The 12,281-nt window shown below is 49.4% G+C and overlaps 1 protein-coding gene across 2 annotated transcripts in view; it reads left to right on the top strand.

Moving 5' to 3' along the window:
* Positions 1 to 9,229, top strand: part of GRIK4 (glutamate ionotropic receptor kainate type subunit 4) — a 206,264-nt gene extending 197,035 nt beyond the window's left edge. Inside the window, exons 15-20 of one of the 2 annotated variants that reach the window (XM_055819424.1) lie at positions 1,568 to 1,741; positions 1,890 to 2,055; positions 3,512 to 3,737; positions 5,174 to 5,302; positions 8,077 to 8,195; positions 8,735 to 9,229. In XM_055819424.1, the coding sequence (XP_055675399.1) occupies positions 1,568 to 1,741; positions 1,890 to 2,055; positions 3,512 to 3,737; positions 5,174 to 5,302; positions 8,077 to 8,195; positions 8,735 to 9,100 (1,180 nt within the window). In that variant the 3' untranslated portion in view covers positions 9,101 to 9,229. Of the gene's footprint in view, positions 1 to 1,567; positions 1,742 to 1,889; positions 2,056 to 3,511; positions 3,738 to 5,173; positions 5,303 to 8,076; positions 8,196 to 8,734 lie in introns of those variants that run through there. The other variant, XR_008749915.1, reaches the window with a different exon arrangement.
* The last annotated feature ends 3,052 nt before the right edge of the window (positions 9,230 to 12,281 follow it).

The following is a 12,281-nucleotide window of genomic DNA, read 5'->3' as shown; positions in this document are numbered from 1 at the left end:
TTCATTAATATCTTTCAGCAGCTTCTTGGTTGATGTGCAGAGCCTCACTTGGCAGCTCTCAGTTCCGTTTCCCTACGACTAATTTAAATCAGCCTTAAAATATATCACTGAGTGCTTGTGGGCAGCGTGTCTCCCATCGAGGCCCCGGGTCCGTGCTCCACTGCTGTTTTCCCTGGCCTCCTAACAAACGGCTTGTGGCTGGTGGCATAGATGGGCCTTTTCAGACAGAGTTGAACCGTGTCCCAGCAGTGTGCACCAAAAATGTGCTCGGGGCTTGACAGCTCTTTCAGGACACAGTTAGCACCCGATCCTCATTACAAAAAGTTGGAACTGTGCTGTCACCCTGTCCCTTAGCATGGCTAAAGTTGTCATCCTGACAGGACTTTAATGGTTTCTTCAAATACTATTACAGCCTCAGAAATGTAGTTCTGAAGAAAACATTGAATAATGCAGTCCGGTGTGCTCTGCAGACTGAGATTTGGTGCCTCTTTAGCTCCCTCCTCATGTTTTAAACATGATCCTCCAAAAAGGTGCCTTTACAGAGCTTCACACTGGGGATGGAGCTTTGGACACTGCTCTCTGCCTTTCTCAGCAGTGAGGAGCTTTTGACCCTGTGAATTGCAGAAGACTACCGGAGCAGTGTTTTTTACTGCTAGTGCTTGATCCAACCGTAGAAGACATAACCTCTGCCTCCCTGGCATCACAGTGAGGTGGGAGATGCCGAAACAAAAATAAACACCTCATCTTATTTAAATGATGTGTAAGCTGGCAGAGCCCTGCAGCTGTATCAGCAATATCCCCAAAATGACCCCTCCCAGGCACCAGCTTGGTTAACCATTAGCAATAGAGTGTACTGCAGCACAGGAATCAGAAGACTTTCTTAACAACTAGGGAACTGAGGATTGGAAACAGCAAAAAAAGGAGCGCTAGGCTACAGTCACTTCAGTGACAGGCTGTCATCTGTTTCAGATTCCCACCTCTGTCCTGTCCCTTGAGCCCTGAAAGTATGTGATGCTTTGAAAGACCAGTACTTGGCTTCAAACTGGACCTGAGACCTAGACCTTGCCAGGGCAACCATACCTTCTCAGCGCAACCATTTGCACCAATACAGTTATTGTTATGAAGGTGTCATGCAGTTGGGTCTCACACACTTCACTTTTGAACTTCCCATTGATGCTCATTATCCAGCAGGGAACATGGCCAGAGATGTTTGATTTCAATTTTACGTCAAGTCTGTGCACATCTGGAATTATTGTTGTGGTTGTCTGTGGCGCGAATTTACACACAGGGCTCCAGCCTCCCTGCAGCCCATGCCCAGATTTTCAGCAGAGCCTCTCAAAACTTTTGGAAATCTTTACAAGAAAGCCTCTGGCTTCTGAGTCTTAGAGCAAGCATTTCACACAGCTCTGAGCCCTGGGCATCAATTGACAGCAAAGAGTTTCCTCCTCAGAAAGATCTGCCTCCAGAAGAGCTAGGGCTTCACAGCTTTTCTGGTTTTTGCTTCTGTTCTCCAAAGTGCCCCATTTCCCAGTGAAATTACTGAGCTACCTGTATCTTGTCATTTTAGATTGACACCGTACGAGTGGTACAGCCCCCACCCCTGCTCACAAGGTAGATGCAATCTTCTCGTGAATCAGTACTCTCTCGGCAACAGCTTGTGGTTTCCAGTCGGGGGATTCATGCAGCAGGGCTCCACCATTGCCCCCCAGGCACTGTCCACGCGCTGTGTCAGTGGAGTCTGGTAAGGAGGTCAGCCCTCCCCTGACGGAAGGCTTCTCTGCAGGTCTTTTCTGGGCAGCAGCAGATGGAGAGGCGGAGGGTGGGGATGGAGACCAGATTCAGTCTGTGGGGAAATCTCAGGTCACCATCTTGAATTTCCCTTTCCCTAGGTGGGCATTCACCTTGATCATCATCTCCTCCTACACAGCCAATCTGGCAGCCTTCCTCACTGTGCAGCGGATGGACGTCCCCATCGAATCCGTAGATGACCTGGCTGACCAGACAGCCATTGAGTACGGCACCATTCACGGTGGCTCCAGCATGACCTTCTTCCAAGTAAACCCCATTCTTTTGCTAATAACTGGGGCAGGGGGTGCAGATGGCACCCGTTAATCAGATTTGGAGGTCAGCCCAGCCTGTTGTGCTGGTTCCATTCCGGTTTCTGGCATGGAGGGGGCTTCTAGAGACCCCTGGCTGCTTGGTTGCACAGGACTGGGTCTCTCTGCAATTTTGATGTGATCTTGACTTTTACATGACAGTCCCCTAGTTGGGTAAGCAAAGAAACATTTGCAGACCCCAGGTAGGCTAGCATAGTCACGGTGCTGGAGTCTGTATGTGTGGTCAGTGGCACTGAAAACAAGTAAGTCAAGTGTATGCAAACTTATGCAGGCAATTTAGCTGAATTTAATTTTTATCTTCCCTGCTCTATTCAGAAGGGAAATAAATGAGTGAATCTTTTCTGCAGTGCTCTGAATGCACAAAGATCTGCTTGAGGATTATTTATTTATTACTTGTTGAAATTCTGAGAGGAGAGAGCGCTTTTCTCACTTTTTCCCCTCTCTGAGTCTGAACTGAATTGAGAAGCCTGAGAAATCTCTCGAGTGAGCCTGAGCTTTTCAGCCCAACTTTACACCCTTCAGGGGTTTGGCAAAAAGCTACTTTAAAGCAGAACGTTACATCTAAAATGAGCTGAACAGAGCCCAAGTGGCTAAGGTTGTATATGAGGCACTCGGTTCTTTTCAGGAAGGCTTTCAAGTTTAAAATCCTGACTGTGATTCTGCACTGCCTGGCGGGTGTGGGAGCTGCTGAGAATTATCGGAGAAGAAATTAGGAAAAGATCCTCTTGTACCATTTGCAACACTTTAAACTGTGTTGGGATCCATTTGCCTCTGGTGTAACAATGGTGGGTTGAATGTAATGGTGGGTTGAGCAGGTGGCTGAGGCTGTCCTCACCACCCCTCAGTTCCTGGCTGCATGAGACCGATGTCCACGCTGGAGCACCTTGCCTTGTAGCCCGTCCTGGCAGCTGTTTCCCCTGACACTAACACACAGGATTAAGGTTTAAAAGTGCAGCGAATCAGGAGCAAACACACACCCTGTTCGTCTGTCCTTTGCCCAAGTGACTGCACCCAGGGGACAGAGCTGGACAGATGAGGGCAGTAACTAGGTCAGCAGCAGATTCCCTGAGGCTCTCCAGCAAAAATACTCCATGTATTTTTCTAAAATTGAATTTATGCAAAGAGCTTTGCTGCAACCTGTTAGAATTAGGCATGCATTTCATGCCCAGCTTTGCCAACAAAGTCTCAAATCCACCAAGATATTTGGACCTCTAAACCTCATTGAGATAAATGGAGGTTAGGCATCCAAATCCTTTGACTCTTTTCCCAATTGTGGCCTTTTCATAGTGGCGTCTAATTTGTGTGACGTCCTAATTTGTGTGACTAACCTAATTTGGGTTACGCTTCAGCAAGGTGCTCCTACCTTAGCTGCACTTGCCTCCTTTCTCCTGCAGAACTCCCGCTACCAGACGTACCAGCGGATGTGGAACTACATGTACTCCAAGCAGCCAAGTGTCTTTGTGAAGAGCACGGAGGAAGGGATTGCGCGTGTGCTGAACTCCAATTACGCCTTCCTGCTGGAGTCCACCATGAACGAGTATTATCGTCAGCGCAATTGCAACCTCACGCAGGTCGGGGGCCTTCTGGACACCAAGGGCTACGGGATTGGCATGCCCGTCGGTAGGCAGTGAAGAAAAATTCTAGTCCTTCTCAGCTGTCGACAGAGGACCGGAGCGTTTGAAAGGCTGAACCAGCTCTAAAGCCAATGTCACGTTTCACAGCTCTGCCCAGGGTCGTTTTTTATCTTGGGAGGAAAAGCAAATAGATTGCAATTGCCCAAGGTGCGCGCTCAGAGCCAGATGTACGAGACCCTGCTCTGCTCCAGAGCCATGTGACACGCGACTGCGGCTCTTCAAATAATTCATGTGAAAGATGTTTCAAAATTGCTGCTTATTTTCTGCATATATGCTCTTTGCTGACTGTTTCCCTTTTGAACCAGTGTTTTTGAACGTTTTGTGCTGCTTGTTTTATCTCAGAAGTGCTGTAAAAGTAATGCTGTTGCAACCCTTGTAGTTTTTAGCACAAGTTTCTTAACAGCTGGTGGTTCTTAAAACTCCGGGACAGAGAATTGGGCAATTCAGTGACTATCTGAGCTAATAATCAAGTTTAACAAATGCAGGGGTTTTGTCTTTCAAATGCGAGAGCTACCAAGAGAACGTCATCTCCCAGGGCAGCACAGAAAAAGGATGTAGTAGTTGTTATTCCAAGCAATCGGCTGATCTTTCAGCCAGTCTCGTGGGCTCGGGAAGCCTTGTCCTGACCTTTAAGCACCTGCACTTAGCAATACAAAGTTAAGGTGAATTACATAAGAACCGTCACACAAACAGTCACTGTAGTTTAGCTAACACGCATAAGCTTGTAAAGCCACAGTAGCCTGATGGTGAATACAAATCCTTACTTTCAGGACTAAATTTGTTCTGACATTGTCTTGTTAAACAGTGAAACTGTAGCAGATAAGAAGAGCAGAAAGCTGCTGGGTGGGACAGTAGTGCAGAGTTACCAGCAGAACTGTGTCTTTCCCACGGCCCTTCCTCGGGACCTCTGGTAGCAGGTGCCAGGAGCGCAGTGGAGCTCGGTGCTGAGCGCAGAAGTGAGCCTCCTCTGCCGTGAGCATCTGGGCTTGCCTGTAGGCTGAACTGGCTGCTGTTGCAGTGCACCAGTTTGAGGGAAGGAGTGTTAGAGCAAGGTTGACGTTGGAGGCAGAACGACAGAAGGGACCTCAGTGGCCTGGAGAAGCAGCGGTGCAATGCTGAACTGCCTGTTCAGACCCTGCCCCTGGAGCCAAAGCCCCCCTCCCCCTTGTAATGGGCCTCTTTAAACGGCCTGCGTGGGTCTCGGTGGACAAGTGAAATTGCCACCCGCACATGACATTAATCAGTTCACAGTCCCAGCAGGGAGGCTGCAGGTTTCAAGGGCTTACATGGACCCAAGCCCCTTCCAAACCGTTCAGAGATGAGCGTTTGTATGGGGCACGCTGGCAGGGCATCGTGGCGGGGACAAGTGGGGAGGAAGGCCGGCCGAGGCAGTGCCTTACCACATACCTCTTGGTGTTGCAGGCTCTGTGTTTCGCGACGAGTTTGACCTGGCTATTCTCCAGTTGCAAGAGAACAACCGCCTGGAAATCCTGAAGCGAAAGTGGTGGGAAGGAGGCAAGTGCCCCAAAGAGGAGGACCACCGAGCCAAAGGTAAGCCACACCACTCCTGGTAGCATGCTGAAGGGGCCAGGCAGCAGAAGCATCTTTGCCAGCAGTGCAAGGATGAACGTCGATCTGCACGTGAGCGCTGCCAGGTTTTCTGCCTGAGAATTACTTTTTCCTCTTCTTCTGATCTGAGATTCCTTCCTTCACAATTCAAGGAGAAAGCCAAACAGCTCTGCTGTGCCTCATGCTGTGTGTTTTTGCCTGGGGCAGCGATAGCGGGAACAACCAAGTGACAAATATTGGAGGCATATGGAGGGTAAATTAGCTTCTAATGAACGTCTGGGAAAATGGATGGCTAAAGGGATCAAACCAAAATCCTGGGTTCCTTCAAGGGAGATGGATCTCCACCACAGGCCCGCTGGTTAATGGCTCCAAGTGAAAGTGCCTTTCAAACAGCCAGGGGAAGGGACACAAGGACTTTATTAGTACATCTGTAAACTGAGGAGCGAAGTCTTGTGGCTAATGCTATGTAAATTGCCATAAAAGCTACCACATTAGGCTGAAGTCCCAGCATGAGAGCAGTTGCCAGCTTAACACAGTTGCTGCATTTCTTTAGTTCTGGCAGTCACCCCTTCCTCAGCAAGTGGTGTCTGGGAGGCCCGCAGGTCCCCCAGCCGCAAGGACAGTCCGCTGACCTTTCTGAGCGCAGAGACAGAGCGCCAAGCTGGGTCTGTGGTACCTCTTTTGTTTTCTTGACATTGCAGCAGGTGTAGGTGCGTGTCTGTGCGCTCCGGAGCTCGGCTGGATTCGACCCCACATGCAAGGTGGTGCTCCGTGCTGGCAGTGCCGCCGGGCTGTGAGTCTCGAGACAGAAGGTGTTGGCCCAGTGTAAGACATCAGGCCTCAGGGCAAGGCAATAAGCTATTTAAGAAGTTACTCTTGGAGGCCAGCAGGCACATGGGAGCCTTTTAATCCACGGACTGTGCAAAAAGCAGCTCGGAAGCGGAATTTAGTCTGCGGGCTGTTTTGAGATGCCTTTGGGACGGGACGGCTGCGAAGCAGACTCTGGGTGCTACCCGGCATGCTCGGTGATCCTGGACAAGTTTTTCTGCTGTTTTCTGTGCTCTGTCATGGCTCACTTCCTCAGTTTGGGAAATGAGGAAGGCTGTAGCCTGCTGGTACATGTGTATGGAGGAAGGAAATACGTCTCGGTGAGCTTGGAATGGGCATCTGAGGTGGCACCCTGGCAGAATGATGGGCGGATGTAGAGAGAGGTACGGGCCCTGAATTCAAATTTGAGAGCTGCTGGGAGGAGAGGATGGCCTTTTCCTTGGGTCTAAACTGTGATTATGGGCTGTGTTTTCTGCCCTGCAGTTGCTTAGTGGAAACATCTCTGCAGCGAGCTGATTTACAGAGTCGCTAAATTGCTCCAGAGGCAATGCCAAAAGAATGACGGAGGAGGAGGGAGAAATGTGACCTCCTAAGTTTTAGAAAAAAACAGGTCAGCAATTTACAAGGATTTTGGTGAGATTTTATATCTAAAAGCCAGGCAGAGATTAAGTCAATAAATCATTGATTCTTACACTTTGATTTAATGCTACAGAGGGGAGAGGAAGATTTTTATAGATGTTCTTGTTGAGTAATGGCCTCGTACAGTCACCTCAGTGCAAAGCACCACATGCTTTTTGTAATCAATCCAATCAGGGGCCCAGTCCACTTGAGACCCGAACCCAGCAAGCACAGGAGCAGAGCTGTGTCTCAGGCAGTGTGTGCTGAGCCTGGCACTGCTCCCCAGCTCCTCTCACGGTCCTGTTCTGCAGGGCAGGATGGAGGCACAGGCTGCAGTTTTGGGGAAAGGGGCCATGGTGGGAAGGGAGGTGACAGCCTTGGCACACGGAAAGCTCAGAGCGGGTTCCTGAGGGGTGGATTTTCCTTCCAGCTGGTGAGCTTTCTGGAGTGCAAGCTGTGTAGAACAGGGCTGGCAGCTGCCGTGTGGGCAACTTGGTCCCTTCCCTAATCGAAGCTGTCTGCCTGTGAAGCGTTTGGCCCAAGTGGCCAAATGGCTCCTACAATCAGCAGAGGTGGTAGTCATCCTGTTGTAAGCCAGTGGTCCAAAGGAGGTGAGATGAGTCACCCCATGGAAGGGGTTGTTGCCTTCTCGTGGGCCAGAGGGTGCTGGGCAGAGAGCACCCGATCCATAAACAGGCACCACTGGGTGGCAGGGACCCCATTCAGTCACTGTACAGAGTGAAAAAGTGTTGGGTCCTCCTGGTCTTGTTTGGAACTTCTCCTTGCTACTGCAATGCAAGCAGCTGTAATAATTTTTTCAGTGGCACTTTGCAATGCAATCAAAGGAGCTTTTTTTGGTGTCAGCTTCCTTTAAAACCCTTTCTTGTCGTCTTCATCTCTGCTTCTTAAACAACATTGCTCATCTTCTTTTGCAAAGTTCAAAGAAACTAGAGCTGGGTGAATAATTTGCAGGGATTAATGTGCCTGATTGATCTCTCATTTTTTCTCCTGTTTTCAGTTTGTCCACAAATTGCTTTGTACTTCCCTCCAGTATACTTGCTGTTTATCTGCAAAATCATCATTTCTGAGAACGTGTCTTCGATCGTGCAGTTATTGCAAGTCATTTAGTTTGCCATCTGAGTCATGCGGTTAGCTATTAATAAGACAGGGCTGGCTGTGTGTTTTTGGTCCCTTGCCGGGTGCATGCAGTGCCAACTGAACAGCAAAGAGTTGGGATTTCTGTACGGCGATGCTTGCAATTTATGTTGTTTCTACCTCTTCACAGCATTGTCTCTTCTCCTTTATTTCAGGCCTGGGAATGGAGAACATTGGTGGAATCTTTGTGGTTCTTATCTGTGGCTTAATTGTAGCAATTTTTATGGCAATGCTGGAATTTTTGTGGAGCCTTCGGCACTCTGAACAGTCAGAGGTAGGACCTGAAAGTGTCCTGAGGGGATAGTGTGTGTTCATTACTATCTGCAGGGTGCTCGGCAGTGCAGTGCTCTGGAGCAAGTAACGCACCCAGGCTGAGATGAGCCTTCCCAGTAATGAGACCTCACGTGCATGAGAAGGCTGGGTGCGTTGGGCAGGGTCTAAAGTGCACGAGCTTCTCATGCACTCCTACTCAGATTGAGGCTGTAGGGATGCTCCAAGGGCTTTTGAAGGGGTCAAGGATGTGTATAACATCCAGGTGCCTTTCCTGGAGACAGGATCACCTCTGAGCATTTCTACCTGCAATAGGTTTGGGTCTTGTGTTGATCTGGGGATCCAGAACACTGGAGGGCCTCTGACAAGAGGCAGAGTCTGTTGAGCTAAATCAAGTGTAAATGTCCAAGCATTGATGTCGAAAGCTGGTGGCCAGATTAACGACTGAGTCCGTAATGCTTTGGCATCAGTATCCAGAGCAGACGCAGCTGCTGGGCTCACAGCTTACTTAGGTGAGCAGTATGTCTCGGGTCTGCCTTCCAGGTGTCGGTGTGCCAAGAAATGGTGACGGAGCTGCGCAACATCATTCTCTGCAAGGACAGTTTCCACCCTCATCGGAGGCGAGGGGGAATGATACGGACTCGCCCCATTATCCCAGAGGAGCGCCGAGCCCGCAGCACAACCACGCTCAGCAATGGGAAGCTGTGCAGTGGGGGCGAGCCAGATCCCCTGGCACAAAGACTGGCACAAGAAGCTGCCCTGGTTGCCCGAGGGTGCACGCACATCCGAGTGTGCCCCGAGTGCCGCAGGTTTCAGGGGCTCCGGGCACGGCCGTCCGCGGGCTCACCCGCACAGAGCGAAGAGAGCTTGGAGTGGGAGAAGACCACCAACAGCAGCGAGCCCGAGTAGTGCTGGGGCAGGTGGTGTTGGGGTGGGCCAGGAGGGTCCTGTTCCATTTTACAGAACACGGACTTGTACAATGTCAACTTGTTTTTAAATTAAAAGCAGTTACCCAGCTTCTCCAGAGCAAGGCGGACCTTTAGGCTGACGTGCAGGCCTGGCCAGAGGGTTTGGTTTCGGCGTCCAAGAGGACCCGTGTCTCGCCGGAGCCTGGGCAGCGGGGGCAAGGTCCTCTGGCTGGCCTGTCTCCAGCACTTGTCTCCGTGCCACCGCGCGGCTCCGAGGCAGGAAGGAGGGATGTGGTGGGTAACTGGTGTAGCAGATATTGCCCACCCAGGGCCAAGAGCGGTTCTTGGAACTTCTCCACTCCAGGCCAGGAGAAAGGATGTTGGCGCTGTCTCCCCATCACGTAGATTTACTTGGGGGATGTTCTCAAAGGGCGGGGGGAGGGTCTTTTTATTTGATGTGGATAAGGGACGGGAAGGGAGGAGTCATTATTTTGTTTTGGTTTATTTCGGGTATGTCAGGACCTAGTCTCCAAGGCACCAGGTTTCAGGTGCTGAAGTCTTTCTTCCATTTCAGAGTGTGGGAGGTGGACTGAGAGAGGAAGGGAGGGATGGGATGGGACACGCTCCCCATGAGAAGCAGCATTTGCTGGAAGTCCATCTGAGGAGTTGTTAAAATACATATATATATATATATAAATATATATATATACATAGATATATATTAAAATGCCAAAAACCAACCAACAAACACAGTGAACTCAAAGAGGCCTTGAAACGCCTGGAATTTCAGGGGTTCTGTGTCTTTTGTTTAGTTCTGGGGTTAGCTTTTGCTTTTTTTCCTTTCTGTTTTTGGGATGTGGGTGGGGGAGCCTGTTGAAGAAGGTGAGGTGGGAGCAGGTGAGATTGGGGAGTGCTGGGGAAGGCTGCCCTTCCCGTCAGCGGAGGGAGGTGGTATTTGCTGCCCACCATCGCTCCCCAACACATCCGCAGCCCGTGCTCTGCACACTCCCAAACAAGTGACTCTGAGCTCTGCCCCAGGCTCGCAAGCTCCCCTTGTCCGTGACCCGTGGAGCACCCTCAGCTTTGAGGGTGACTTACAGCCCATGTCTAGCAGCAATGATGCCGCACAGCATTTGAGAAAACTATTAGCCCGGGATCTGATGTAAGGAAAATATTTACTTCCCTAGCAACAGCAGCAGCTCACCCTCTGCTTGGTACAGACATGGGTTTTACATTGACAAATTTAATTTTCTGATTGAAAAACAAATTCTATGCAATTTCTGATTGTAAAAGGAAAGAGATGACAATGGAGAGGGGCAGGGGGGATAAAGCCTTGAGTGAAGGGTACATCCTGTTCTTGAATTGTTTTCTTTTCTTTTTGTCTTGAATGTACTGAAATAAAAGATGTCCTTGTATAATCATGCTTTTTTTTCCTCTTTCCTTCCCTGTTAACATTCACAAAAATCATGAGACAGTTTGAGGCCCGTCTGCTGAGGGAGAAACGCAGCAACTCTCCAGCTGACAGGGAAGAGGTGCTTTGGCTGTTGCAGGTCTCTGCTGCCTGAGTGCGTCCACACCTGCAGCGTTGCTGTTGTCTGTAGCTGAATGGAAACAGGAGGAAAAAGTCCCCCAAAAGAAAGCCCACGACACGTGGTGGCAAGGGGCAAACCCCTAACTAGCAGCAGTGAAATCTGTCCAGGGGGCCCAGGTTTCCATGTGATGTGGACCACGATGGTTACAGCCTTCCCAGACTTGCTAATCAGAGCCCAGTTGACCCCAGGGCTGAGGGTTAGGTACCGCCGGTGAAATCCATCGTGTTGCCGTGGTCAGGAGCCTGGCTCCAGCAAATATTTCTGAGGAGGATGTGCAGGGAACAGGATGTGATGCCATGGTGATGGGCACATTAGGGTTGTTCTGTTGTTTCCAACAGCATGTGAAAAGAAGTGCCTGCCACACAACAGCAGTAAGATGTGCATGCACAGAGTGTGCCTGTGCGACGTGGAGGAGGGGATTTAGAGCTTGTTACGCAGGGAGGTGTACACAAAGGTCATTTCTGGCCTTTGTATCTGTAAATCTGTGGGGTGTTGCCCTCTCCCTGACTAAACAGAACAGTGGAGGTGCAAGCATGAGATGAAGTAAGGTTTCGCCAGAGCCTGGGCATCTGGTGCCGTGGGATCGGCGGGGCAGATCCTCAGGTGAGGTAAGTCAGTGAAACCTCCATCCCTGCGCTCTGCGAGGAGCCAGGCTTGGGCTTTCAAAGTACTGACAGCAACACCGGAGACATCTGAGTGTGCCTGTGTTGTGTTTAAAGGCTGACATGTTTTTACGAACAGTAGAATATATTCATCAAAAAGAAGCTGCTTTTTAAAATTTATTTACAGATTAGCAGAAGAAAAGGTTCCATGAATCATTTATCAGACCTGATGTTTTTTCACCCCTTCACCACAGTGAATAAAGAGGGATCTTGACAGAGTCAGACATTATTCCTCTCTTCTCCAAAGACCTTGTAGTCATCTGCTCAGACAGAGGATGTCAGGGAAAAAATGATGAGAAACCACCTGGTTTCTCACTGTCTTTGCTTTTTATCTGTGTGTTAGCTCACTCCACCCATATGGTATTTTATATCTGGGTCTGTATTTTAAGGTTTTTTTCCATGTCCCTCTTGCCCTCTTCTCTCTCTTTTAATTTTTTTTTTTTTAAAAAAATGTTCAGAGTGTTTGCACTCAGAGCAGGAATGGACCTCGGAAGAGCAGTGGAGGGATAAAAGCTGCTGTCATTTGGATGCCTTTTCTCCGTCTCTGTAGGTCCTATATTTTCTATTCGCTGGTACATACCTATAGATTTTACACCGGAGAGACCCCACAGCAGACAGCATTATGCATAAGCCTGGGTCTGTGCTCACATACATGTGTGCCCAGATGGGTTTGCATCTCACATGTTCTCTCTCTCTCCTCAGTGTTTGCTTTCATCTTTGAAACTGTTGGGGGGGCTCTTTTGCTCCGCTGGTCCCAATGCTAGTGCAGTTCAAGATCTGGAGTCGTTTGCCATCCAAAAGGCACTTTCCCAGTATTGCTGTCTCCTGATAAAACCTGAGTAATTCTAGTAAGATATCTCTGCAAATTCTACTGGGAGGCAAAGATTAGATCAATTAAAATTTAATACTTTGCTTTATCCCCTCTAAC

Source organism: Falco peregrinus, chromosome 15, assembly GCF_023634155.1.
Source record: "Falco peregrinus isolate bFalPer1 chromosome 15, bFalPer1.pri, whole genome shotgun sequence".
In the NCBI taxonomy this organism is placed as follows: domain Eukaryota; kingdom Metazoa; phylum Chordata; class Aves; order Falconiformes; family Falconidae; genus Falco; species Falco peregrinus.
Note: the sequence above shows the minus strand (reverse complement) of the source record. Positions and strands in the feature narration are given on the sequence as shown.